The 26,288-nt window shown below is 41.8% G+C and overlaps 1 protein-coding gene across 2 annotated transcripts in view; it reads left to right on the forward strand.

Moving 5' to 3' along the window:
* The window catches only part of CDH23 (cadherin related 23), a 1,199,511-nt gene that overhangs the window by 670,945 nt on the left and 502,278 nt on the right, over positions 1-26,288 (forward strand). For both annotated transcript variants that reach the window (XM_085603466.1, XM_085603467.1), the window contains exons 16-17: positions 8,049-8,229; positions 22,334-22,467. In XM_085603466.1, coding sequence (XP_085459592.1) covers positions 8,049-8,229; positions 22,334-22,467 — 315 coding nt within the window. The remainder of the gene's footprint in view (positions 1-8,048; positions 8,230-22,333; positions 22,468-26,288) is intronic.

The raw sequence follows: 26,288 nt of genomic DNA on the forward strand, positions 1-26,288 counted from the left end.
AGTAATAGCGCTGGCGAGTACGTAAGTAGACAGGTAGCCTTTCGTGCCCCTGGCCCCGGTCGGCCGCGGACGGGCGCAGACGGGCTTAACTCTGGCGCAACTCCGGCGCGCCTACGTCGCGCCCGCTGCGCTCGTCTGCTGCGCTGACACATGCTGCACGATTAAGTAGGAGCGGGGCGGTGGAGGAGGGGCAGGGCTAGGAAGGAAGGCAGCCCGATCAAAGATGGCGCCCGTTGCTGCTAGGAGCCCGCAAATACACCAACCCGCCCTGGCAGCCCACCTCTGAAACCGCAATAAGGTAAGAGACCTGCACAAACTTTGAAAATAAGTTAAAAGCAGTAAAATACGATACAAATGTACATCGCCTGCGCTAGTAATCAGCGGGGGCGGAGAGCAGGGTGATCGCGACCAGCAATCCAAGCGTTAACCAGCAAGCCCACTGCCACCGGGCTACTGGCAAACACGGTAAGAGAACAGGTCCAGGCTCTTAAGTAGGGGCGGGGCGGTGGAGGAGGGGCAGGGCTAGGAAGGAAGGCAGCCCGATCAAAGATGGCGCCCGTTGCTGCTAGGAGCCCGCAAATACACCAACCCGCCCTGGCAGCCCACCTCTGAAACCGCAATAAGGTAAGAGACCTGCACAAACTTTGAAAATAAGTTAAAAGCAGTAAAATACGATACAAATGTACATCGCCTGCGCTAGTAATCAGCGGGGGCGGAGAGCAGGGTGATCGCGACCAGCAATCCAAGCGTTAACCAGCAAGCCCACTGCCACCGGGCTACTGGCAAACACGGTAAGAGAACAGGTCCAGGCTCTTAAGTAGGGGCGGGGCGGTGGAGGAGGGGCAGGGCTAGGAAGGAAGGCAGCCCGATCAAAGATGGCGCCCGTTGCTGCTAGGAGCCCGCAAATACACCAACCCGCCCTGGCAGCCCACCTCTGAAACCGCAATAAGGTAAGAGACCTGCACAAACTTTGAAAATAAGTTAAAAGCAGTAAAATACGATACAAATGTACATCGCCTGCGCTAGTAATCAGCGGGGGCGGAGAGCAGGGTGATCGCGACCAGCAATCCAAGCGTTAACCAGCAAGCCCACTGCCACCGGGCTACTGGCAAACTATATACATAGGTAGTATATTGTAAAATAAATATATAAAAAATATAATAATACATACATAAATTAGCATTTAAAAAACCTTACAAATTCACTAAAAAAACCATAGGTTTCACACATGTTATAGTTAGAAATTAGCATTTAAAAAACCTTGCAAATTCACTTAAAAAACCATAGGTTTCACACACGTTATAGTTAGCTGGACATTTCACTCGAAAAAAACCATTGAAATTCCCCCGTTATAGTTAGTTCAGCTAAATATAACTCGCGCAACCGCAATCCACTGCTGATGATGTCACATATTACATCACTGTATTCACTAAGATAATGTTAATAAGTCAGTTATACAATTAATTTTACAAAAACTAACATCCATTTAGACACTTATTTACCCATTTATTCTTCCATTAACCTTTAGATATACATATATAAAAAATATTTATTTTTCAGAAAGACACATATTCACTGGATGATGTCATCAGTGATGTCATCAGTGATGTCATTTGAGATGTCATCAGTGATGTCATGAGTGATGTCACTGACCATGTCATGAGTGATGTAAGATGTGACGTCATCAGCAGTGGATTGCGGTCGCGCGAGTTATATTTAGCTGAACTAACTATAACGGGGGAATTTCAATGTTTTTTTACGAGTGAAATGTCCAGCTAACTATAACATGTGTGATACCTATGGTTTTTTCAGTGAATATATATATATATATATATATATATATATATACATATATTACCTACTGGCAGTCGCCAGTAGGTAGTTATAGTTAGGACCCTGTTTCCATAGGAAAACCGCAACATTCTATTTGGAATAACTTTGGCGCCGGTCGACGAATCCTCGCGAAATTTTCAAAATAGGTGGGGCGCTACGCTCCGCTCCTACCCTGAAAGTCTCGGGGGGATTCGTCAAGCGGGGGCTGAGAAAAAAGGGGGGTCCCAAAACGCGTTTTTCCCATGCATTTTTCCATAGGACCTTTAGACACAGCTACAGCCCGAACGGCTGAACAGAGTTACTTGACATTTGGCAGAGAGGTAGTCCTCAGGTCAAGGAAGTGCCTTTTGTAGGTCTGGTGTAAATCTGTTCAGTAGTTCCTGAGAAAATAGCATTTAAATCAATATATATATCTGTGGCAGCTTACGGTGCGCTTACGGTGCGCTTACGGTAAGCTTACCGTACGCGTACGGTGCCGTGCGTGAGCGCGAATCTATTTGGCTGTTAGATCTTAGTAAACATTCGAATCGGTCGAAACCAGGAAGTGGCGGCCGCCATTTTCTCTCTCGCACTCGGAGAGGGGGTTAAAAAACAAAGGCCAAAAACATGTAAAGGGGCTGTTTAGACAGCTCCTAAGCAGCTAGCCATGTTGAGGGAGTCCCCAAAGATCCCCCAAGGCCAAAAACGGAATTATAATTTTTTCGATAATTTCGCCGTTTACGCTTACCGTACGCGTACGGTAAAAATTATTTAAAAAAAAAAAAATATCCATACTCTCCCCACCCCATGTGCAAATGGTGCCCGAAGGGCACCATTTGTGCAAGGCATATGACATATGTGAAAAATTAAAATATTACCTTTCACAACGAAGCGCATCATATGTCCTCCATGTACGCACGGTGCGCGAAGCGCATCGTGCGTACATGGCCCATCTAGCGTAACGTGGGCACGCGGTGCGCGTAGCGCACCGCGTGCCCACCGTGCGTGCACGGCACTAACTGCGTAAAGTGGGCGCGCGGTGCGCGAAGCGCACCGCGTGCTCACTGTGCGCGCACGGTGCGCGAAGCACACCGTGCGCGCACGGAACGAACTGCGTTAAGTGGGCGCGCACGCCACGAATGGCGTAAAGTAACTTAGCATTTAAAAAAACGTACAAATTCACTGAAAAAACCATAGGTTTCACACACGTTATAGTTAGGAATTAGCATTTAAAAAACCTTGCAAATTCAGTGAAAAAACCATAGGTTTCACTCATGTTATAGTTAGCTGGACATTTTACTGATAAAAAACCAATGAAATTCCCCCGTTATAGTTAGTGCAGGCAACTATAACTCACGCGACCGCAATCCTCTGCTGATGACATATGTGTCTTTTGAAAAAAAAATATTTGTAATATATGTATAGCTAAAATTTAATGGAAGAAGACATGGGCAAATAAGTGTCTAAATACAGTATTAGCATCAGCAGAGGATTGCGGTCGCGTGAGTTATAGTTGCCTGCACTAACTATAACGGGGGAATTTCATTGGTTTTTTATCAGTAAAATGTCCAGCTAACTATAACATGTGTGAAACCTATGGTTTTTTCACTGAATTTTATATACATACATATATATACTATTACATATTAATCAGTGCTGGTGTCAGGAAGATTTTAAATACTTAATGTGTTCAGCAGTTTTAGGAGCACAGACATAGCTTGCATTTTTGTGTTGACATATGTCACCAACACATAATACACATGTAGACCATACTGTATGAGTGACAACTAGCATTTTTCTCTCCATTACTTTTTTGAAAGCAGCATGCGTCTGATAGAGGTGGTGAGCCCACACAACACTAATATATTTAAGGTGCACTTTTGATTAAAGTAAAATGCTCATGTATTAGTAATTAGTCAAGATTAGAGTCATATTCCACTCATATTACTAGTGTGGTGTGCAGATGAGTGAAAGGCAGAAGTACATGAAAGCTAAGGCAATTGTACAAGTCTCAATCCTTAGCTGTTGTCCATAGACAGGGTGCAGGCAAATATTTGAATGATCACACAGATATATATGGAATCCCTATATTCAATATGGCGATAGCTTGGACCCGCTATCAGAACATCCTGTGGTTACTGGTCTCAAACTAGCACCATCTGTATTGGGAGATTGAGCAACCCATAGAATGAGGTGGGCGTCCTTTGGGCCTTACAATACACCAGCAGATCCAGGTAGGCAAGAATTTAGCTGCAAGGGTGAACATCCTACAGCATCAAATCCCCTTTTTACATATTTTAAGGTTATGGTTAGACAGGAGGGTACTCAGAACAGTATATCAGACCTTACAGGGCAACTTGATAATGGAGTAGAGCTGGCTCAGGCCCAGTCCTCCAAAATAATGGTCTCAGCACCAGAATACTCTGTTGTGGGAGTGAAGAGTTTGTTTCTGTATCAGCTGCACAAAGTCCAAATATCCACATTCTATTTTCATTTCTTTTCTAAGCCCGATATGAAGGAATAGTGTTGTACTGGATCTAGTACCATACACACTGAGGCTAGTACTCCTCTGAAAAAAGGAAGAATAAACAGTCAGAGGAGTCAAAGATAAATGCACAGCTGAAAATCCCTGATCTGTGGTACCTGCTACTTTCCAAGTCAAGAACATTTATACCTTATAAAGAATTGTGAATAACTAGTAAACTATGGTTGAACCTTGTCCTATCATGGAGAACACAAAGGATAATATTTTAATGTGTGATCTTTAGACAGATGCCACAGGTCAGATCACACTCAAAACACAATTTTCTTAATTCAGGTAAGGGCATGTGGTGTGCATGTTTGTGCTAATTTTTGTTGGCCAATAAGGGCTAGCTGTTATGCATTAATCTATAATAGATGGGATTCTGCAATCCCTGTATAAAAACCGGTCCATAATTTCTTTATAATAGGCGACTTGTGATACACCCAGTCACAGGTTATAAAGAAATAAAGTAAGAACTCAACTTTAATAAATGACCACAGTTGGGTTCTGACCTCACAATGTCTGCTGCCAGAGCCAACAGCTAAGAGACAGGCAGGTCTGGTAAAGGAGCTTTAATAAAGCAGCTGTTTAAAGGACAAAAACAAATGTTGCTTTTCTTTCTTCTGCCCTGTTTTTCTAGCTGTACAGTGGCAAGCAAAAAGTAGATATTTATGGCAACATGTTTACATTTTACTTACAGTGAGTAACTATAGAAATTTCTGCATGTTTCTATTGCACCTTTTTATTAAAAAAAAACTTGTATTAAACTACTTCTAACAATTATTTGCAGCAAATATCTAACAGCTTTTTTAATGTATTTAATTGTTCACTAGAGATTAGAGTTTTATTCTATATGAAAGAGCTTCAGATTTATGTGGTTTAGGGGAAAGGTCTGACCATGTATTAAGGAATAAAGTACCCCACTACTGTACATTAGAAGGATGTTGCAAGTCACCTTGAAGTTCCAAAACCTTATAAAGAAACTAAGCCTTTGGCCTTGTTCCTCTATATTGTTGTGGAACTCCTCAGTGACTTGCAATAACCTTATGTTATAATGTATGGCAGTGAGTACTTTATTCCATATATTGAAGTTCCTCCAGTCTATTTTCTGAGTTCAATGGGCAAAGATTGCTCAGGCTTTGTGGATGCGGGTTTCCCAAACTTTTTGTCACACCCAAATTTACCTCAATCACTATGAGCACATTTCACTGGATTGGAGATGGTGTTAAACCTCAAATTTCATGAGGCAATGTGTTGCCGTGTTAAGGCACCTCCCAAAAAATCTAAATTACAAAAATCAATTATTCAGTAAATGGGCCCACTCAATAGCTGAGTTCTACGTCAAATAAAAGTTAAACAGTTTTATTACAAATTCGGAGGTAGGTGATACAGAGTTAACGCCATGAAGGCTCTCAATATAAAAGTTATACCAAGAAATCAAGATCAGTAAATGTTCTAAGTCCCAAGTAAGCAACAAAATCGGAAGAATAACAGATAGCCTCCCTAGTAGAACTGGATAGTCTTCTGGCTCACCCACAAAATTCAGGGGTTTTATACAATATTTTCAAATATGAAATTACAGAATCCACTGACTCACTGTGCTGGTAGCAAATATTTTACTTTCATCAGCAAATTGGAGCACATGAAAAATAAATGTCATATTGCCTTAACACCTAAGCACTACCTCACCACATGAATAATTATTCAGAACGCTCTCGGAGAACTCCGCCAAGTTACAAAAAAACTCTGCGAAGTTCCGCGAGTGGCGGAGTGCAGTGTGAACTGCAGTTTGTGCTGGTATTACTGCTGCTCGGGTGGAAATTCTACCCGAGCAGCAGCTGGCGCTCGTGAACTTACCGTTCGCGATCGCGAGCGGGTAAAAAACTCCACTGCACATCGCGAAGCGGAGTTTCCTGCACGCCGCAAGCTCCATGGAGTGCGGGGTGCAGAAAACTCTGCAAACTCCTCGAACGGAGCGAAGTTCACCGCCCAGGCCTAGTATTATCGTCCAGAGATGCTAGAACAAAACTAAATACATTAACAATGACGTATTATATGACTGAATATGCCACAGTGAACCAAAGGAAGGGCCTTGGTAAAGTAGGTTGTTATGAGCTGGGGAAGTTCAACGAGGCGGTATAACAATAGCAGTAGAAATAAACCTGTACACCTCAGCTTGGCTGTGTGCTGCAGATTTTGCAAGGAGAGAAGTGGGAAGGGGGAAAACAGAACATGGGTGAAATAGATGGCTTCCATTATAAAATAGATTGCATTTGTATCTAATTTGTGACCTAGTTACACATAGCAGGAAACTGCATTTCTACACATTATAGAGAATTAATTTAAAAGCAAAAGTATGTCAGTGCATACACATTTAATCAATGTAAAAATACACTATACAAGGTATTTCCAACCAGAAGAGATTCTACCTATGTAAGCAGTCTGGTGCCCACCCATGTGTTAAAAACTTTCAGTGGATGTTTTGGAACTGGCCCGTCACAAAAAAATCTCTTTTTGCATTTCACCTTCAGGAGAGTAGAAAAGATGATTTTCCGTCATTTTGCTACTCACAAATAGAGATTTGCCAAGCGTATTTCCCTTTGGAATTTGAAACCCTAGGGATGTCTCAGACCAACCAGTCTGTAGATGAGGCATACTGAAAAGTGCGTAGATGAGTTCATCGGATCTTGTAGAGATAAGTCCTCAAGTCTACTCTGTACTGAGGGCGGAAAAAAGTGTTCTAATGAACTTGCACAATCTATAATCACAATGATATTTGAGCCAATTAAGTATCTAATGAAGATATAAAATTGAATTATTTCACACGCAATTCTAAAGCTTCCCCCTTCATCACGAGCGTCAGATAAAGTCTTGTGGGCAAATTAGCAGTCATCCATTTTTTTTCTGATATGGGTGACTTTCTGAAATTGGATGCAAGACTTTTTCTGATACCCGAGATGAGGGGGATACTTTGTAATTGTGTGGGAGATAACTCAATTCCATATCTTCATTAGATGCTTAATTGGGTGAAACAGTATTATTGTGATCATAGTATGTGGGGGTTGCAATGCTCAAATTACAATTTGATGCCAACACCATTATTACCACTTAAAAACGGTTCTTTCGGAATGGGAACGCATAGTGAATGGATGATACGGAAAAAAGTGTGTGAATATAAAGCCTTGATGAAGCGGGTATGCCCTGAAACATGTATTTGCTGTGTATATTGGCATTGTTTGACGTGGATATTGACACTGTATCACCAGACTGTGGATATCACCATTGTAAAGATTGACCTTGGGTGTAAGCACTGAGCACAACGTTAGATATTTTTTCTTAAAACTGGACTGTTTCATAAAATTTGAAACTTGATAAAGTGGACTTTTTCATATAAAATGTCTGGACTCAAATTCCATGATTTGTAATCACCTCTACAAACTCTGGATTTTTGAATGTGCTCCTGTCTTTTGCATTTATTGGCACCTAATGGTAATAGGTGCTGTATAGAGGTGTAGCACCGGGCATATATCTCATTTAACCCCTTTCTTATATGAATAAATGTACTGTATGAATAATTGTGTTGTACTGTATATGTTTTTGACACCTCCCTGTACTGTGCACTTAACTTATTCCAGACCTTGTGCAATGCTATAGGCAACTGCAAAAAGAAACATACGGTACATGACCATGTGACATGTTCCATCTATTGCAGGTCTTGGTAAATGTGAATGACATTAATGACAATCCGCCGGTATTTCCCAAGTCGTACGAGGGACCCTTTGATCTCACAGAAGGTCAGCCAGGCCCAAGAGTGTCAACTGTGAAGGCTGTGGATGGAGACTCCGGGCTTAATGGACAGGTGGAATATAGCATCGTATCTGGCGATCTTCTGGGTGAGTGTGTATTTTAGTGGCCAACATGGAACAGTGTCTTATCCATATATATAGTGTACAAACACACCAACAGATGGTGCCATTTTGATGTCATCATCTGGGCAGAAATATGAGGCACTTAATTGGGATGTATACTAAAGCCCCATGCCTTAACTGGCTGACAGCACACCAATATGATTCTCTGCCTCTTACCCTGCAGGGAGTATCAGTGGAAGTGTCACATCTCCCAAATAAAAATCCACCGGCTTACACAAGGAAATATAATTGGAAGTACAAGATTTGAGGGGTCCTCTTTGCTTATTAACAGATCCCTAGCAAATGAGCAGTAATGCACAACTATGAACGTGGTATATGATTCTCAATCCTCCTTAGCAATGAGCATTTCAAGGCAGATGCCTGCACGTTTTTGAAAGATGCAGCTTGGAATTCAACAGGTACTCAAGGAAAGGAAAAATACTAAGGATAATTTGTCAGTCATCAACTTTATTCGGTCATCAGACCATAAAAGCACAATAAAAAATCTAATTTGGGGAATATCACATGACAATAAAATCACATCGCAATAGAGTTGCCGTTTCTGTGCCACCCTTTGGCATACAACAATTATCAAATATCAAACAGTCAGGAGGGAATGTCCACGATTATAAAATATCAAGCAATTGAAAGGGAATGTTCATATTACAATCTCATCTAAAAATACCACTTTACAATGGAAACGTATGGCAATCAGGCTGCAAGAGCAATACCCCCCCATTGACATATTAAAATCTCGTCTAAAAGTTGTCACTTTGATCTAAAATCGTATCAGCAACAGGCTTTGCCTGTTATGTCTCCCTTTAACATAATGCAAATATAAAAAGTTAGGCAGTCAAAAACAAATGTCCATGTTTAAAACAGTATCACTCCTTAAATCACAATGCATGTTGAATTCTCAATTTTAGTGCTACAGTAATACAATTTGGGACTGAGCTGCATAACTAAAGTGACTCAAGGCGCTGGAGAAAAAGCAAGCCCTCCTGATGATTGGTGAACAATCTTTTACTGAGAATTGGGAGTAAAAACCATGTTCTAAAAGAAGTATACAGGGTACAGAAAAGGATAGAGTGCTTGGTTGACTGGTGTGACTTCCCATCGCCTGGGCAACACGGTAATGAGGGAAACCAGGTGCCTGTAACAGGAAAGACCATTAGAAAAGGTATCTTAATCCCTCTGAGCCATGTGAGGTAAAATCTAAGCTCCGGCGCCTTTACCCATGTTGAATTAGTGCCTAATGTAATCATTGGCTCAGAAAGAGCCACTAAAATATAGCATTTTGTGTGTTCCAGACCAGGTCTAGGACCCGGGAGTGAAGGGCGGACAGCAGACAGAGTGTGGCATGGCGGAGCACTGCAAGCTGTTCTTTCCACCTGCTTTTCTTCTCTCTGCCTCTCTCTCTCTCTTCTGCTCTGTGTGTCATGGTCACACTCATTTCTAGTTTGTGTGTGTCCCCGGAAATCCTCCATATTGTTTATTTCTCCGATTCAAGACAGAAGGCTAGGTTGGATGGACAGCGATCACCGGTTCGCCATGAGTAAAGGATGTAAGCAGAGCACAGTGTTAGGCGAAAGGATGAACACAAAATAACAGAGCCAATTGCTATTTTCAGTACGAAGTGTGGTTTGTGAAAGCTCAATTCATTCAGCTCACGTTGAAGTTCTCTTCTGAAACAAGCCTGGCCTCCACATTACAACACACAAGATGTCCCCTGTGATTTCTGGGAACCTCCAAAGTTTCAACATGTAGGAACCAGGAAATCCTGTTAGCACAACGCTGCGTGCAGGCCCGTTCAGGAAGTATTGCGTCCAGCTATTGGCCATTGACAGTGATCTCAGGAAGTCAGAGCAAGCTCATAGAGGGGTGAGAAGGGTGGGCTGGCACGACAAGCCGCAGATTGCCTGTCGAAGTCTCTGGACTTTTCAAACTATAGTTGACAACATTGTTCAACAAGAATAACAGACAAACGACCGAAAGGAGCAGTGAGAACAATACAAATCAGTGGAATGTGTTAGGTGTAAACAGATTTCAATTGTCAAAAATATCTATTTGATCTCCAAGAATAAAGGATAATTCACCTCTGTATGACTCATCCAACCAGAGAACAAGTTTCTCAAAAGTAAAATGGGATTGAAGATCCCCTTGAAGCCCCAAGTCCCTCAAGCTAAACATCGATATTTAAACGTGCGCTTAGATTGTAATGAAATGATGAGAGCAATCCCTTTATAGCTCCTCTAAATGTTGCTGTTCCCCCGAACATCAAGGAGCTGAGGCAACCATACACAAAAATTAAAATGATTTAATTAAGATTTGTTTTTATTTTATGTTTATCAGAGCCAGGCGAATGTATTTAAATTATCTGCATTGACTGTATTACACTCTTTTAGGGGCGCAATTTCCTTTACATTTCCATTACATCCGTTCTTTTGTAGCATTTTATTTGAGTGCTTTGGGTTTATGCATGGGAAAAAAAACCTTTACTTGCAGGGTCGGACTGGGACAGAAAATAGTTCAGACCCTCAAATTAAAAGTGACTCACATTAGTGAATCATATACCTAAAAATTCGGACCATATTTGCAAATCCGGGCAGTTTTGAACTTGTAAAGACAAGCACTTTAGGGGTTCTTCAACATATGGTAGACTGCATGCATTTATGCTCACTGCAGACATTGTTTGGGGTAATGTCAGAGAATTCAAAAGTAGAAATCGGCCCACCAGGCTGTGAAACAGTCATACAAGCAGCTAAAAAAACAACCCATACACTGACCTGTCAGATCAGCCCTTTGGGCACTGCCTGATGGCCCTACAGGCCTGTCCGACCCTGCAATATGGGTCATTTACTATCTCCTTTTGAATGTGAGGGCACCTGCAGTCAAGATCTAGTTCTGAGTTTATCAGATTGATTAAACCTGTTCTGGTTTCATGAAATTATTGGTTTATTCTTTCTCTTTTTTAAGCATTATTGTGGGTGGAAAACAGTCAACCACTGACATCCAAAAGATTGCAGTTATCTGTTTACAACTCAGTGGTGTAATGGTTTGAAGTTTATGTTCTCATGACTTTTAATGTCATTGTTCTTACCAAAGAAAGTATGTAACAAAACCACCCCAGAAAAAAATGGACACATATGGGTTGAGGGTAGGGCCTGGATGTCACCTATGCCAACTCCTGCATCACAACAACAAAGGTTGTGCGCCCCTGTGTAGGGCGACGCTTCTCCATCTGCAAGGGGTTTACCAGAGAACTTAAACAGAGGCATGGTCATGTGACAAACAATCGCTATGTGCAGCTGGTATTTGCTGTCCACTCCCACTGTGTATGGTGGAAGACTGCAAAATGGGGATGGCTGCACACAACACACAGGGCCTGGCCAAAGGGCAGCCCCAGCAGCAAACCTCCGCTGCACAGGGCACAAACATTTTGTGAATGGCACATTGGTGATAGAAGTGTGATCCTAGGACACATGAATATCCGAGGTCTGTGTCGAGGATATATAAGCATGTGGAAGGCAAAAATGCTGCCAAAGGTTGCGGGGATGACATAAATCGCTAGAGTGTTAATCTTGTCAAAGGACAGCCCATGTAGGAAGCATAGATTATTGAGTGGCTAAAGCAGGTCTCTTACGTTCTTGCAGGTTTTCAAAATCTTAGAAATTCCACATATATTTAAGATAGTTTGTACATTTCCTTTAAATTCTGGACCATTTAGAAATCTCTTGAGGATTTTCTACCTCTGTCTCAATATCCAGACAGAAAGAAAGTTTGAAAAGCACCCGAAAGGAGGGAGGAATGGCTATAGCTAAGAAGCAGTGACGCAGCAGACTCTGACAACACAGGCTAGTGACACTGCTAGCCCTGACTTTGCTATTGATGTGTTGTTTTGGCGGCTCACCTGAGTTGCATGGCGGGCTCATTAGTGGGCACTTGCATAGTGAGGTTTGGCATGAAAACTACACTGCACAATTCACGTAGTCGATGCTCGCTCATCCCCTTGAGACTAAGAGGCTTATTTATGAGCCCTTTGCGCCGCCGTTGTGTCACTTTATGCCACGCTGTGGCGGCATTAAAAAAATGTGCCACATTGCGCCATATTTACAAAGCAACGTGTCGAAGCAGATGTGGCACTTTGTAAAGCCCTGCACTAAAATATACCTGCATCAGGTATAATGTATGCAGAGTGGGCGCTCCCCTGCGAAAAAAGGCTTTTAAAAGTGTTGCAGTGAAATCTATGAGATAGCAGGCTTAAGACTGACGCAGGCCCTGTTACATGGGGCTTTCCCCATGTAAAAAGACACGTTGCTGGAGTTGCGTCTGTTTTCAGACACAACCCAGTAATGCTTCACTTTTGCTCCTACAGATACTTTAAGAATACTGACGTTCCTGTAAAACCTTGCAACATGGAGCGCTGTACAGTAAATACGATGTCGCAAGGAGGGCACACTGAAAGTTTTCATGCAGCGATGCACCACTTTTCATAAATGAGGCCCTAAATGTGGCATGTCACATGTACTGAAATAAGTTGCCTGAGGGAGCAGAGAATCTGACACAGCACAAGAGGGTTTGAAATAGGTATGTGTAAGGGCTACAGAAAAGTGGATGGGGTGTAGCTATCTATGGTGACAAGGGTGCAGTGGCGCACATGCCCAGTTGACTGGGGGTCCACTAAACTCCCTATATTGCAGTATTTTCCCACCCACCAGAAAACCAGGGAACCCGTTTTCCTTGCTTGCACTGGAGCACATAGCACCCTTGCTGCATGGATGTCAGGATACACCTGTCTTGAGGAGAGGTACACATTTAAAGTTAGCTTACTTTCAACACAATCAGGATGGCTGTACAAGAATCCAATATGTTCCATCTAAAGAATGTATTTGTTTCATTATTTTTCACATTAAATTTTGCAATACTAATTATCATTTTCATTGTCATTCCCTAAAATTTCACCTTCGTTTAGCACAGAAATATTTATGCAGATATTGCATTGCATTCAAAGATGTAGACGACTTCTGCTCAAGGTTACATGAAAATGTTGAAAACCATTCCCATGACTACTATGAATAAATGTTGTGCAGTACTGTGTTGTGCTCAGTGCATGTGAGGTATATGCTCCCAACAATTTGCTAACGCTGCTTATTACTACCCTTTGAATTTGGCGGAAACATTGGTCCCTGAATATAATGTTTTTTGGGCATTCATAAATTGAGCTGCTCTCCTAACTTTCAAAAGATGATCTTATGTGTCAGTGGCACGTTTTGGTTGCAGAGGGGGTGAACTTTTCCTTGGGGGCACCAGCCTATACCAGTTCTTATCTTTGAGAATATATTTTTACACACACACACACACACACACACACACGCACAAACACACACACCAAATATGTGGGAAATATTTCATGTTTCCCTGTGAAATATGGATGTCATGATTACATTAGCAACTCTCCAAACCAATCTGCTGAGCTTTGTCATTGTCAGAACTACTACAATTATGCAAAATATGCAGCACTGTTACCTTGCTATCATACTCTGCCCATTTCATTTTTATCTATACTAGCTAAAATTTATTTTGTGAAATCTGCATATTACATGGAAAATTATGTTGCAAATGCAGTAAATTCTTTATGTGCTAAACGCTGGTGCCACAAACTTCACTGGCCCTCACAACTGTTTATGGTTTTATTAACAGTGCAATCAAAGTTGCACTGTGTTGCACTAGGGAAGGAAGTGGTACAACATATTTATTAAAAATGTCATACTGTTGCTCTCTTCCCCTACTCTGTGGTATAAACGTGCTGTCTAATGCCACACGGATATCTTTGCACCATGGTGCAGTGTGTGCGTGATGTCTAGCATAGGTTTTGTATTGAATACTCTTCCAGTGTCCAGTATTTGGTTAGACAATTTTTTTAACATTCCATACACTGGATGTGTGCTATTCAGGGCAGCACACATGCAATGCATGAAATCTATAAGAAAAAAAATGTATATGATGCAAAACTGGGTCTGACAATATGTGTAGATTTGACTTTGGATTAAAAGCTATAGTTGGTGGTATTGAAATGCCAAATAAACACTCATGGAACACCCCTTTAACATAATGTAGTACAAAGAAAAGCATGAAATGTTTTGTGCTGGAAAGTAAATCTCCTATCAAGACTTTACTCGATTTTGCGTCACTCCGCATGAATTTGTGGTGGTGCAAAGTCTTGATGAATCTGCCCCCTTGTGTGTTCCCTTGTCTAGGCCCCTTCAATCAAGCAAGCAAATGGAACTCTGATGCACTTTACGTCTGAAAAGCAAACAGTTCATTAAAAAAAAATATCCACTCTTTGTCCTGCTTAAGCAAGTGAAGTGCTTGCATTTCAATTGCAAAATGCAAGCAGTTATCATGATCATATTTGATGCAAGGCAATGGATGACAGAACAAAAAAGCAAGCCAGTGGATGCCATGAACCCCTTCACCCCCTCTACAGCTACGCCACTGCCATGAGTGATGACGTCATTGATATCAACAATAATGTAAATAGACAATATCCTTATGAGTGTCTTTGTCATTGGTGGTTTAGTGCTTTTCTTTATGCAAATAAAGTGCTAACTGAGGAACCAAAATCCACAACTGAAGTCAACATTCACCGTCGTCGCACTGCGAGAAAGCAGTGGGGCGGCGCTCCTCCGCCCACGTGGATGTACATCAGACTCCACAAGGAAGACAGTGAGTCATTATGTTTCAAACCACAAAAGTTCTTTTAAAGGTTAAACAGTTTACAAATTCAAAATCATTAAATTAGTGTTGATCAGTAATCAATACATTAATGCATTTAGTAATGAATTAGTTCAACTCAATCAACGGCATACGAGCAAGAAGATAAATTAGTATAAAGTTGTCCCAAAAGAAAAATTAAGAAACAAAATTCTCCCATTAAGAGAGCCCTCTACTCCGCTGTAAGTTGTCTTGACGTGGACAAAGGCATGTCTCTAAGCATTCTGAAAGAATTCTGCTCTGCCAGTGGCGTAGCAAGGCACCCCCTGACCAGTTTTTCCAGCGATTGTTGCAGGATTCGCCAGCCCCCCGCTCTTAGATTGGGCCGTTGTGCGGTGGAATAGAGTGTCCTATAGTGTTATAGGACACTCCTGTTTTGGCATTATTGGCAATCTGCGCAAAGTGTTTAAGTGGATCCCGCTAGAAGCCAGGAAACCATTAGTACAGGGATTGATGATCAGCCGTATGGATTACGGCAATGCTCTTCTAACAGCAATAAATGTAGATCTCCTCTCCAGGCTTCAGGTCCTGCAAAACACAGCAGCCAGGTTGGTGCTAAATCTCCCATCTGGATCCCCTCAGCGCCCAGCCTAAGACATCTTCACTGGTTGCCAGTGAAGAAGAGAACCAGCTTTAAGACCTTATGCCTAACACATAAAAACATGTATGGTGGAGGTCCCAGCTACTGGACTAAAAAACTCAGCTGGTACCAGCCAAACAGACCCTTAAGATCCAGTAATAAATCCCTCCTCACTCCTCTCAGAGTTCACACTGTCAAAAACGGGGGTCGGCTTTTTCCTTTCTCGCGCCCACCCTCTGGAACAAACTGCCTTTATACCTACGCATCACCTCTGACCATAACCACTTTCGCCAGGAATTAAAAACATAGCTGTTCGATCATTAGCTTCTTCCCTGTACATGCTGACAATTCTGAGTCGTCCGCCAGCGCCATGAGACTTTCGGGTGATTTGTGCGCTCAATAAATGTTCCTGATTTGATTTGATTATAGAGGGATTAGAGTAGACTACAGTGAAACTGCGTAGAATGAAGTAGAGTGTTGTACTGTGTTGTGGTACAGAGTGGAGTTCAGTGCCCTGGAGTAGAGATGGGTGATGTAGAGTGGAGTAAAGTGGCGTGGAGTGGCGCAGAGGCAGTTGTGTACAGTGGAGTAGAGTATTGTGGCATAGAGTGGAGGTTATTGTCGATAAGTGGAGTGGCATAAAGTTGAGCAGAGTGTCTAAGAATGGAGTGGCTTAGAATATCATGTAGTGGTGTGGAGTGTCATGGAGTAGCGTAGAGTGGAGCCAAATAGAGTTAAGGAGAGGAGAGTGTTGTGGAGTGATGTAGAGTGTTGTGAAGTGGCCTGGAGTGGAGTCTTGTGGAGCAGCATAGAGTGGTGTGGCATAGAGTAGTGTGGAGTGTCATGGAGGGAGTAGAGTGGAGTAGAGTCGAAGGGCATAGAGCAGAGGGGCATAAAATGGAATAGAGTGTTGTACAGTGGCATAGAGTGGAGTGGAGTGTCATGGATGGAGTTGAGATTTCTTAGAGTCTAGTGGCTTTGAGTGGAATAGAGTGTCGTATAGTACAGTGGAGTGGTGTAGAGTACAGTAAAGTGGTGCAGAGTGGACTAGAGGGAATTATGTAGTATGGAGTAGAGTGTTGTAGAGTAGAGTGGTGTAAACTGGAGTAGCTTATCATAGCGTAAAGTGGCATAGAGTGGAGTATAGTGTTGTGGATTGGAGTGTAGTAGAGTGGAATGTCATCAAGTGGAGTGTTGTAGCGTAGAGTGGACTAGAGTGTCATAGAGTTGAGTGTTGTAGAGTGGAGTGCTGTAAAGTAGAGTGGAGCAAAGTGTTGTACAGTGGAGTGTCATAGAATGGAGTAGAGTGTCGTAGAGTGGAGTGGCATAAAATATAGTAGAGTGAAGTGGCGTAGAGTGGCGTAGAGTGGAGTGTCATTGAGTAGAGTGTCGTTGAGTGGAGTGATGTAGAGTAGAGTAGAGTGTTGTAGAGTGGAGTGTCATGGAGTGGAATAGAGTGTCATAGAGTTAGGTGTCATAGAGAGGCCTAGTGGAGTAGAGTGGAGTATTGTGTCATAGAGTAGAGTGGCATTGAGTGACATAGAGTGAATTGCGTAGAGTGGAGTAGAGTGGAGTAGAGTGTCATAGACATGCATAGAGTGGAGTAGAGAGTTGCATAGTGTTGTTGTATAGTGGGATGGCATAGACTGGAGTAGAGTGGATGGGCGTAGAGTGTTGTAAAGTGAAATAGAGTTCAGTGTAGGGGCGTAGAATTAAGTGGAGTGGCGTAGAGTGGCTTTAGGTGTCGTAGAGTAGAGTTGAGTTTAGTGTCGTAGAGTTGAGTTTCATAGAGTGGATTAGTGTTGAAGAGTGCCATAGAGTAGTGAGGCATGAGGGGTATAGAGTGTAGGGACCTAGAGTGTAGGAGCATAGAGTGAAGTGGTGTGGAGTAGTATGTCTTAGAGTAGAGTAGAGTAAAGTGGTGCATCGCACAGTGGCATAGAGTAGCATGGCATAGAGTGGAGTGGCGTAGAGTGGGCTGGCGTGTAGTATAGTAGTGTGACGTAGAGTGACGTGTCACAGAGTGTCTTAGAGTCGAGGGCGTAGAGTATAGTGGCTTAGAGTGGAGTGACATGTCGTATAGTGGGGTGGCATGTCGTAGAGTGGTGGAAAGTGGTGGACTGGAGTGACATGACGTGGCGTGTTGTAGAGTGCAGGGGATTCACATAGAGTGGTGTGTCATGTCGTGGAGTTTAGTGGAGTGTCATAGAAATGAGTGGCATGCCATAGAGTTGTGCAGAGTAGAGGGGCATAGAGTGGAGTAGAGTATTGTAGAGTTTATTGGTGTAGAGTGGAGTGTCGTAGTGTGGAGTATGCAACACATTTTCATTTGAAATGACCATTGCATTTGCACAGACATACCGTTTTACTGATTAAAGTACAAATGATAATGTGTGTATTGATTTGTTTTAATTGTTTTAAAATATTTGTTTTAATTGTATGAAAATATTTGTTGCTGGCTCACACCAGAATTGCCCAAAAATGTGTTTTATTTCTTCTTTCCTAATTCTGATCTATTCAGAAATATCTGCAAAATTCATTTACAGACATTTAATTTTTGTTGTGTCATTGAAAAAAAGCCTTTCCTTTCATTGCAAGATTGTGACATAAATTCTCTCACTCTGAAGTCAGAAAAAGAAAAGTAAACACCAAGCTTCTGCGGAATACCGAGCCTGACATTTGACCTCTGTTTTTGAATGCAAAGCAAATGTGACAATATAAGAACAGGATTTAAAGGCTTGTTTACAGAAAGCGAGCACTCGTGAATCAATAAAATAAATAGGGTCTGCTCTATGAGAGGGACTAACTCAAGTTGAACAGCCTAAACTAAATAATACCAGCAAATAGAAAGCAAGCAAATATGAGTTACAAAACATAAAGCCAGTAATAATCAATAGGTGCAATGCAGTCCCAGGGAAGCTTTCAGAATGTCTGTAAGAAGTTGCTAGCAAACCAAAAAGCTGTGCTGTCTCGTAGGCTTCGACCTAAGAATGGATAGTACCCTCATGTGATGTTTGAAAAGTCAAACTTGGGTTCCTAAACTGTCACTCAAAGAACCAAGTATTCAAATATTTTGCCAGCCTCTCAATCAGATGATGGGCCCAAACCAAAACAGTTCAAATCTTAACTGCACTACACTACACTACTATAGTATACTGCAGGTCAAGCTTTCATATACATGCTGTCTTTAGGGGAACACCTAAGAAGGGGATACTGGGCCAGATGTATCAAGCTAAATTGCAATCACAAATGCTGAAATTTGCAGAATTTCAGCGTTTGCAATCACAATTTAGCTTTGTGCAGTGCAGGTAAGTAGAAACCCACTCGCAAAATAAGGAATCGCAAAATTTGCGATTCTCTATTTTGCGCAAGCATCTAGAGAATTGCAATTTGCGATTCCCTAAATGCTATTCTGGTAGACATCGCAAATTGCGATTTTGCTGTAAGGAATCGCAAATTAGCACCAACTTCAGGTTGGTGGTAAATTGCGAATTACTTGAAAAATACAATTTTATGCATTTTTCAAAGTGCCATGTGGCACACATACATGCCCTCTGGGGTGTAATAGGGTGTCCTTTAGGAACCCTTGCACCCTTCAAATTGCGTGCGTAGTTTGCGAATACCTATTGGGTACTCGCAAATTGCGCACGCAATTCCCATTCATTCCTATGGGCCTCTTGGCCCATAGGAATGAATGGGAAGCCATTCCTTATTTGCAACTCGCAATTTGCGAGTCGCAAACAAGGAATTTGTAGGAATCGCAAAAATTATTGTGATTCCGACCTACATAGCATTTTGCGAGTCCTTAATAGCAAGTCCCTAAAAATCGCTATTAAGGACTCGCAATCTGCTACAATGAAACGTATGTCCCCTAGTGAATAAAATGATGGAACTTAATTCCAGCATTAACTTGCATTCGAGTTGTGGAAGTTTTAAGAGAGAAAACCTAATTAACATGTTTAGCTTAAAGATCATGAACCTTGCTCCTACATTGAGAAAGTTGGTAGGCATGAGCCCTATCAAACGGAGAACAAAAAACCAGCGAAGAAATGTAATCAGATTATGAAAATGAAAGGAGTGTACAGAAGACATCTGAAATAACCCAATATAAAATCCAAATTGAAACATGCAACTCAATTGTGAAAGCACTCATTGAGACCTCACTGAAAAATTCCTCTTTTAAAAAAGGAATTGGCGTAAGGTATATTTATCAAACAATCTCATGTATTTGTGCACATGTTGGAAAATTGCAAACTTTGGACGTAGCTGACGAGCATTCCAGACATTGCTGTTTACACACTACTGTGAGGGGAAAGGGAAAGTAAAAGTAAAAGGACCTGTCTTCAGGGGAATCCCACTCAGATATATTTTAAGCAACAATTCTTGTTTAATGACACATTCTTTGAGTGCAAATTCACAGGCCTGGAGAGAGGAACGTTTTACCTTATGCAGGCCTTCTTGGACTTATAGCAGGCACTCCAAGACCCTGACCTAGGCCGTTGAAACCCTTGTTCTGCATTAGACTCTTATTCTAGTATTAACCACTTCTGGCAGACCCTCCGATTACTTTATGCCACCTTCAGACACCCAAAACGTGCCATTAGATACCATGTCCTTCACATACCCACAGCCTGCCTTAAGACATCTCCAACAGACCCTTTGAAACCCTCAGACAATACCAAGACCCCTCACAGTCTCTTCAGGCACCATAGCACACTCTTTAGAGACCCCCAACCAGCTCAAAGAGACCCCTAGCAGATACCCAGCCCTAAAGCCCCCTGAGCCTTTGACACCACAGATTGGCTCTTATAGATGTCCCACCATCATATGCGTTGGAATTAAGAGGCAGGGGTGCTGCAGCACCCCCCAGATAACCATGCTGTGGTTCAGAAGGTGAATGAGCTATAAAGATGCCTTCAAAGACGCTTTTGCAGTGCGCTCAAAGATAGGGGCCTGATGCAGGCTATGTCATCTGAAAAAAAGGGATACTGTTGTTACTTTTTTTTCTCATTTGCAAAGTGAGAAAAGTTTGTATACTGAACTATGTGACAATCTTGCTAGGGTACAGGAAGCGTAAAAAGAAAGTCTGAAGACTTTTTTAAATACACAACAACATTTAAATACCTGTAAATTAATCGTACAAATATTTCAAAATGAATCAGCAGCAAAGAAAAGATAAATGAGGCACATTTTTAATTATGAAGTGTGATGGAAACCAAGCTTTTAATTGGATCCAAACAAATCAAGACACTTTACTTGGATGGTGCACAATTGATAAATATTCCCTGAAACCTATATTTCACTCATCACTTTTGAGCTACATATTCATGTCTCAGTGGCAGCTACCATGTACCGAGGATGGTGGTGCGGGGAACACACACAAAAAACTAAAAAATAATAAACCACACACCTTGAGATGCGAAGTCATCCTCCACAGGTCGTCTCTCTTCCACGGAACCCAGCCAACTCCCCTAACCAATCATGGCACAGCTCTCACCAGCATAAGAGCAGCACCAAGATTGGTTGGAGCTGCCTCCCTCAGTGCTTTAAAAAGCACTGGAGGCCTGCGCTTTCACTAACCCAGCTGTCTAAAACATCTGGGTAGAGAAATTTAAAATGTGCATGTCTGACTGGCCAACGCAAGACGGCTGGCCAAAGAGTAATGCGCATTTTAAAGCGCACAGCTCCCTGCTGCCACTCAGCAGCAACAGCCCACTCTGTCCTGTCACTCAGTGCAGGATGGGTCGGTTGCTGAAAAATTAAATGGTAAGAAATAAACTTTATTACCATTTTATTTTACTGCTCTGGCCTGGTGCTTTTCCATGTGGGGCGACGCTCCTCCGCTCAAATGGAGGAACCGCCCCTGTCTTATCTGTAAAACTGTATATGCAAATGTAGTGGACATTGTGCTGTCTTAAATGACAGTGCACTACCACACAATGCTTTAGTGATGTGCTTGCGAGTTTGCTCCCAAATGTATCACTGGACACATACCACACCTTTACCACTCTCCCACTGAATGGACATGGCTAATTTGCCACATTTGTTCTTTGTATGACACTTGGATTTTTCACCATTCTATGGCTGCTTTGATGTAACATTGATAGAAGCAACGCCATTCTGAAAATTGTTTCAGCACCCCTGCCCACCGTCCCTCAGCAGGCCTTGAAATGCTGCTAGCTAGTATTTTAACAACCAAGGTCCCCAATCAGAAGCCCTTTCTTTCTATTAACACTTCTGGCACGTCCTCAAAATCCATGAGTATGCTCTGCAAGAATCTTAAATTGCTCCATTCTCAGTTGTTCCATAAACACTCTGGCCTCCAGACCTCATCACGCGCAACACACAACCACCTGGACTTTACAGAATGTCATCAGCCATCGGACACCACCAACTGGCCCACACTCCACGAGCGAGCCCTCATACAGCGCCATAGATCCAGTCCTCAACTGGCCAAAAAACATCCAGGTCTTCTGGGAGGGAGGATGTCGTCTCCACCCCATTTGACCACTCATCTGTCACAGTTATCGTCTATGTCCTGTGACAAATACCACATTACCAGTAAAAAGAGGGTTAATGGTTCTGAAGTAAAGCTCGCTTGTGGTAAATGCTGCCAGGCTGCAATACTACCAGTGATGTTTTCCATTCCTGCAGATTGGTTTGACAAGGGCCTAAAAACGTTCTGGACAACTACAACTTCAAACACAGAGGTCTGATTGTTTTTCTTTACCCCAGGTGAGTTTGTGGTTTCACCTGTGGAGGGTGACCTGCGAGTTCAGAAAGATTACGAATTGGATCGAGAGAACATCGAATTTTACAACATAACCATTTTGGCGAAAGACAGAGGGATTCCTCCGTTCAGCTCTACAGTAAGCTTCTATTAATTACCTCATTATTTTTTTCAAACAATGTTATTCGTTTTTTGCTGTTTAAGAAAAACAACTAATAATTATGTTTTATTGATCCAGAATGATCAGTTGTCCGGTAGTAAATAGTTGCTTTTCACTGTCTATTCTTAAGTTCTTCCCTTACTGCTTCACATCTCTCTCAGCCCGCTGAGCCTGGTGTCGTGGCTAATTGAACTAATAACTCCTTTGCAAGGATCTGTGCTTGACTAAACAGTAACTGCTAGTCTTTTGTGATTGCTGCCAATTAACTCTTGATGTCTAATTATTTAGGGATTTTATAAAGTGTTAAATTTTAGCTCTAGGTGGAGTACAGAAAGTTGTCTTAGAGTTCATAGTGGACAAGTCAATCACTAGAAAGAATTTACAGGAGCCCCACTCATATTTCATAGCGTTTCAAGGGTGTAGCTATAGATTGTGCAGTGTCAATTATATCAAGCGTCAAGGCATGTTTCAGCTCTCATTGACAATTAATTTAAGCCTTCAGCAGGGCAAAATTGTAATTATGATTCACAGTTCAGAAGGGTATCTCAAATAATGTGAAAATTATATATATTTTTCGTTCTTTTGACTGGTGATATTGAAATTAACAATATTACAAAGATCAATCTGTGACCAATTAAAGTGTCCTCTTCACAGTTCTATTGCTAAGTTGCATGTTGTTTTATTATAAATCTTCTAGAGGACCAGATGACCCCTGTGCTAATTCATCTACCAATGAAAATTCTAACATCTGCAAAATGTCAGAAATCGATTGTGTGGATTTTATTATTATTATTACATTCTTTTGTTAAAGTGGAAGCCTTACTTAATTGAAAGATGACTTGCTTACAAAATGAAAATCCTATTTTGCCACCTCCTCTCACATTCGCCATTAAAACCATAGGGTTTAGAGGGTACAGTGATTGGCCATAATTATCATTTTTTCACGCAATGCAGCAAGACACCTTTCGGTGCTGCGTGAAAGGGAGAGGGCAGGAATGTGCAATATCTATCAAGCTGTGGCCATTGCTACTCTGCCTGCTCGGGCATACTTTTGGGTGCCTTATGCCGGAGCAGGCACCCTTGGACCAAGCAGGATTGTTTTTGTTCAGGAAGGGATACCTTGCTGCAAAAAAACAGTCCTTTGGGGCTTTTTTCTCTTGCAGGAGCACACATAAAAGAGGAGAAAATGAGGAGAAATAAAGATATTTTTCCTTGTTATACCTCCCTTTCCTAGGCGTAGCATTTTGATGCATTCATAGGTCTACCAGTCATGGTAAATCTGCCTTGCGTTACTCCAGATTTACCAAGCACTGCAGGGCCATGCAAGGTGGCCTTGCGTGGCTTAGTAAATCTCATCTAGGTCTTGCATTTCCTTTACGTTACCTTGTGTGGTGCACGAACAGCGCAAAACTTTGATAACTGTGGCCCTGTGTTTCCAAAGTTTTTCTCTGATCACTGTTGTGCACTGTTTGAAAAACAGGGATCATGATAATTAGTGGTTGAAAATAATAGCTCCTCACACAACCTACAATGAAATGTTCAATGGAAATTCCAAAAGGTAATACATATATTGAATTATTCCATATGCTTGCAGATATTTATGTATTCAGTTTGTCTATTTTGTAAGGCAGTGCAATATCACATTTGTGGCTATTTCAGACTGCTAGTCCCAATTGCATGATTTGAACAGGTAGGAGCTCTGGTCATGCAGGGTAATGTTCTCCACTTGGTCTGGGTCCAGGCTTTTCATAAAAGCATTTGCAATGCAATCGGTCTCACCTTTGGGACCTTATAAAGTATTTAGCCATGCATCACATTATCCTAGGTGCTGCCACATCTACAGTTTTTTAACATAGCACTGCATTGATAAGTACTTGCAATTTGACCCCATTTCATGGTCTTTCAAGAGCTTCAATGGCCAGAATCAAGTTCAAAACCAGATGCCTGGCTCATAAAGCCACCGACTTGAAAACAATTCAACAACTGCTAAACTACTGATCCTATCTGGGAGTCAATAAAGCTTAAGAAGTAAAAAAAACTCCTTGCAACTTGACAATTATAAATGTATAGCTTAAGCATTAAGACCAGCCATGGAGCATCAACCCGCCCCCTGGAAACAAGCATTGGCAAAGCAAACAATATGGGCTATGCGTGCTAGTAAAATGGATATTTTTGTACATTCATAATTAAGGAAATACATGTGGTAAGTAGGTAATTTGTTGAATAGGATTATTTATGGAGAGGAATATTTATTTTTTCAGCCTAAACCCCCCTTTCTACTTTGCATTATTATTTACAAAATGTTTTCTCCAATCTTACTAATTTATTATTTATGAATCATTTATGAGTGAGAAAAAGATTACTTAAACCTTTTTCTGTTGTTTCCAAACTGATTTGTAAAATCACTTTCCAGTTTCACACTTCTATTTTTCCCTTTGTGGCACTAATCACTGTAGTAGTTAGAGGCACTCGTCAAACAGTGAAAGTATCAAACAGCCGCTACCTAGCCACTTGATGCAACATCCACCACCCATTTATAGTGTATGATTTCTATCACCGACTCTTAAAAGGGAACATACATCCATCTCCAGTGACAGTAAACACAAACATCTGTTGTATGAAACATCTTCTGCCTATAGAATGAAGCATCTGCCACTCATTCATACCGTGAAAAAAAACACCTCCCAGCCACACTTTGGAATACCTGCCATCCAACTTTAGTAAGAGATGTGACACACAGTTGCCCATTCTATCAGACATCCGCCACTACAGTATAAGACATCAGCCAACAACTCCCACCTAGACTATTAGAAATCTACCATTTCAATGTAGGGACATCAGACATATATCCACCAGCTGGACTAACATCAGATGAAAAAGATGGGCGGAGCTTCTTCTCCATACTGAATACTGCATGCCTCGCAAAGCGAGAAGCACATGCGCGCTGCCGCTTTAGGCTCGACCTAAAAAAGGATAGTCCTGGTCTGATTGGCTAGAAGTACAGGGTGAATTGGTCTATCCCTTTCCTGGAGCAACTAGAAGTGTTTGTCAGCAGCCTACTCTGGCAGTATGTCGCACTATTTCCAAACAGGTAATTTTATAATTTTAAGAGGCAAAAAGTTATGCATTCAGATGTCACACATCAATGTCCTGTTCTACATCTGTAAAGTGTTCTCTTTAGGTTTACAGGCCCAGCAGCTTGGATTATTTTACTGATGAATCTTGAGCCCAGTGTCTGTTTTAATGGGGAAATGTAGTAACATGGTACACTGGCAATACCTGAGGCGGAGATCCATACTCAAATCATGCCCCAAAAGTTATGGCCATGAACGATAATTTTGTGTAAAGAGGTTTGCTTGATGGACTTGCAGGCACTCCAAAATTAAGGTCTCCTAAGTGTATTAGTTCTTTGAAGGCTAAACACTTCACCCATGTTTGCCCCCCGCTTTGGCTGGAAATCATGTAGGGATATGAAGGTCTATTAAAACCAGAATGCAAGTCTCAAGCTCCTAATGGTACTATTTGAATAGGCCAGTACTTTTGACTAACCCTACAATAGGCCCCCTTCGTGTAAGAGAGGAATGCAAAGTCATTAGTGAGATATTGCTTCTTCATAGATGGCTGCACTGTACCTGAAGGTTATAGGAGTGAGTGAGCACATACCATGTGCCTGTAGACCATATTTGGGAGAAGGACTGCATGGGAGGAGTACCTGCTGTAGTACTGAGTTTGGAAGAGGAAACCCATAAGCCCACATTAGGCAGCACCATGAAAAACTGTATATTTCTTCATCTGGTGTT

Source organism: Triturus cristatus, chromosome 1_2 (assembly GCF_964204655.1).
Source record: "Triturus cristatus chromosome 1_2, aTriCri1.1, whole genome shotgun sequence".
Lineage (NCBI taxonomy): Eukaryota > Metazoa > Chordata > Amphibia > Caudata > Salamandridae > Triturus > Triturus cristatus.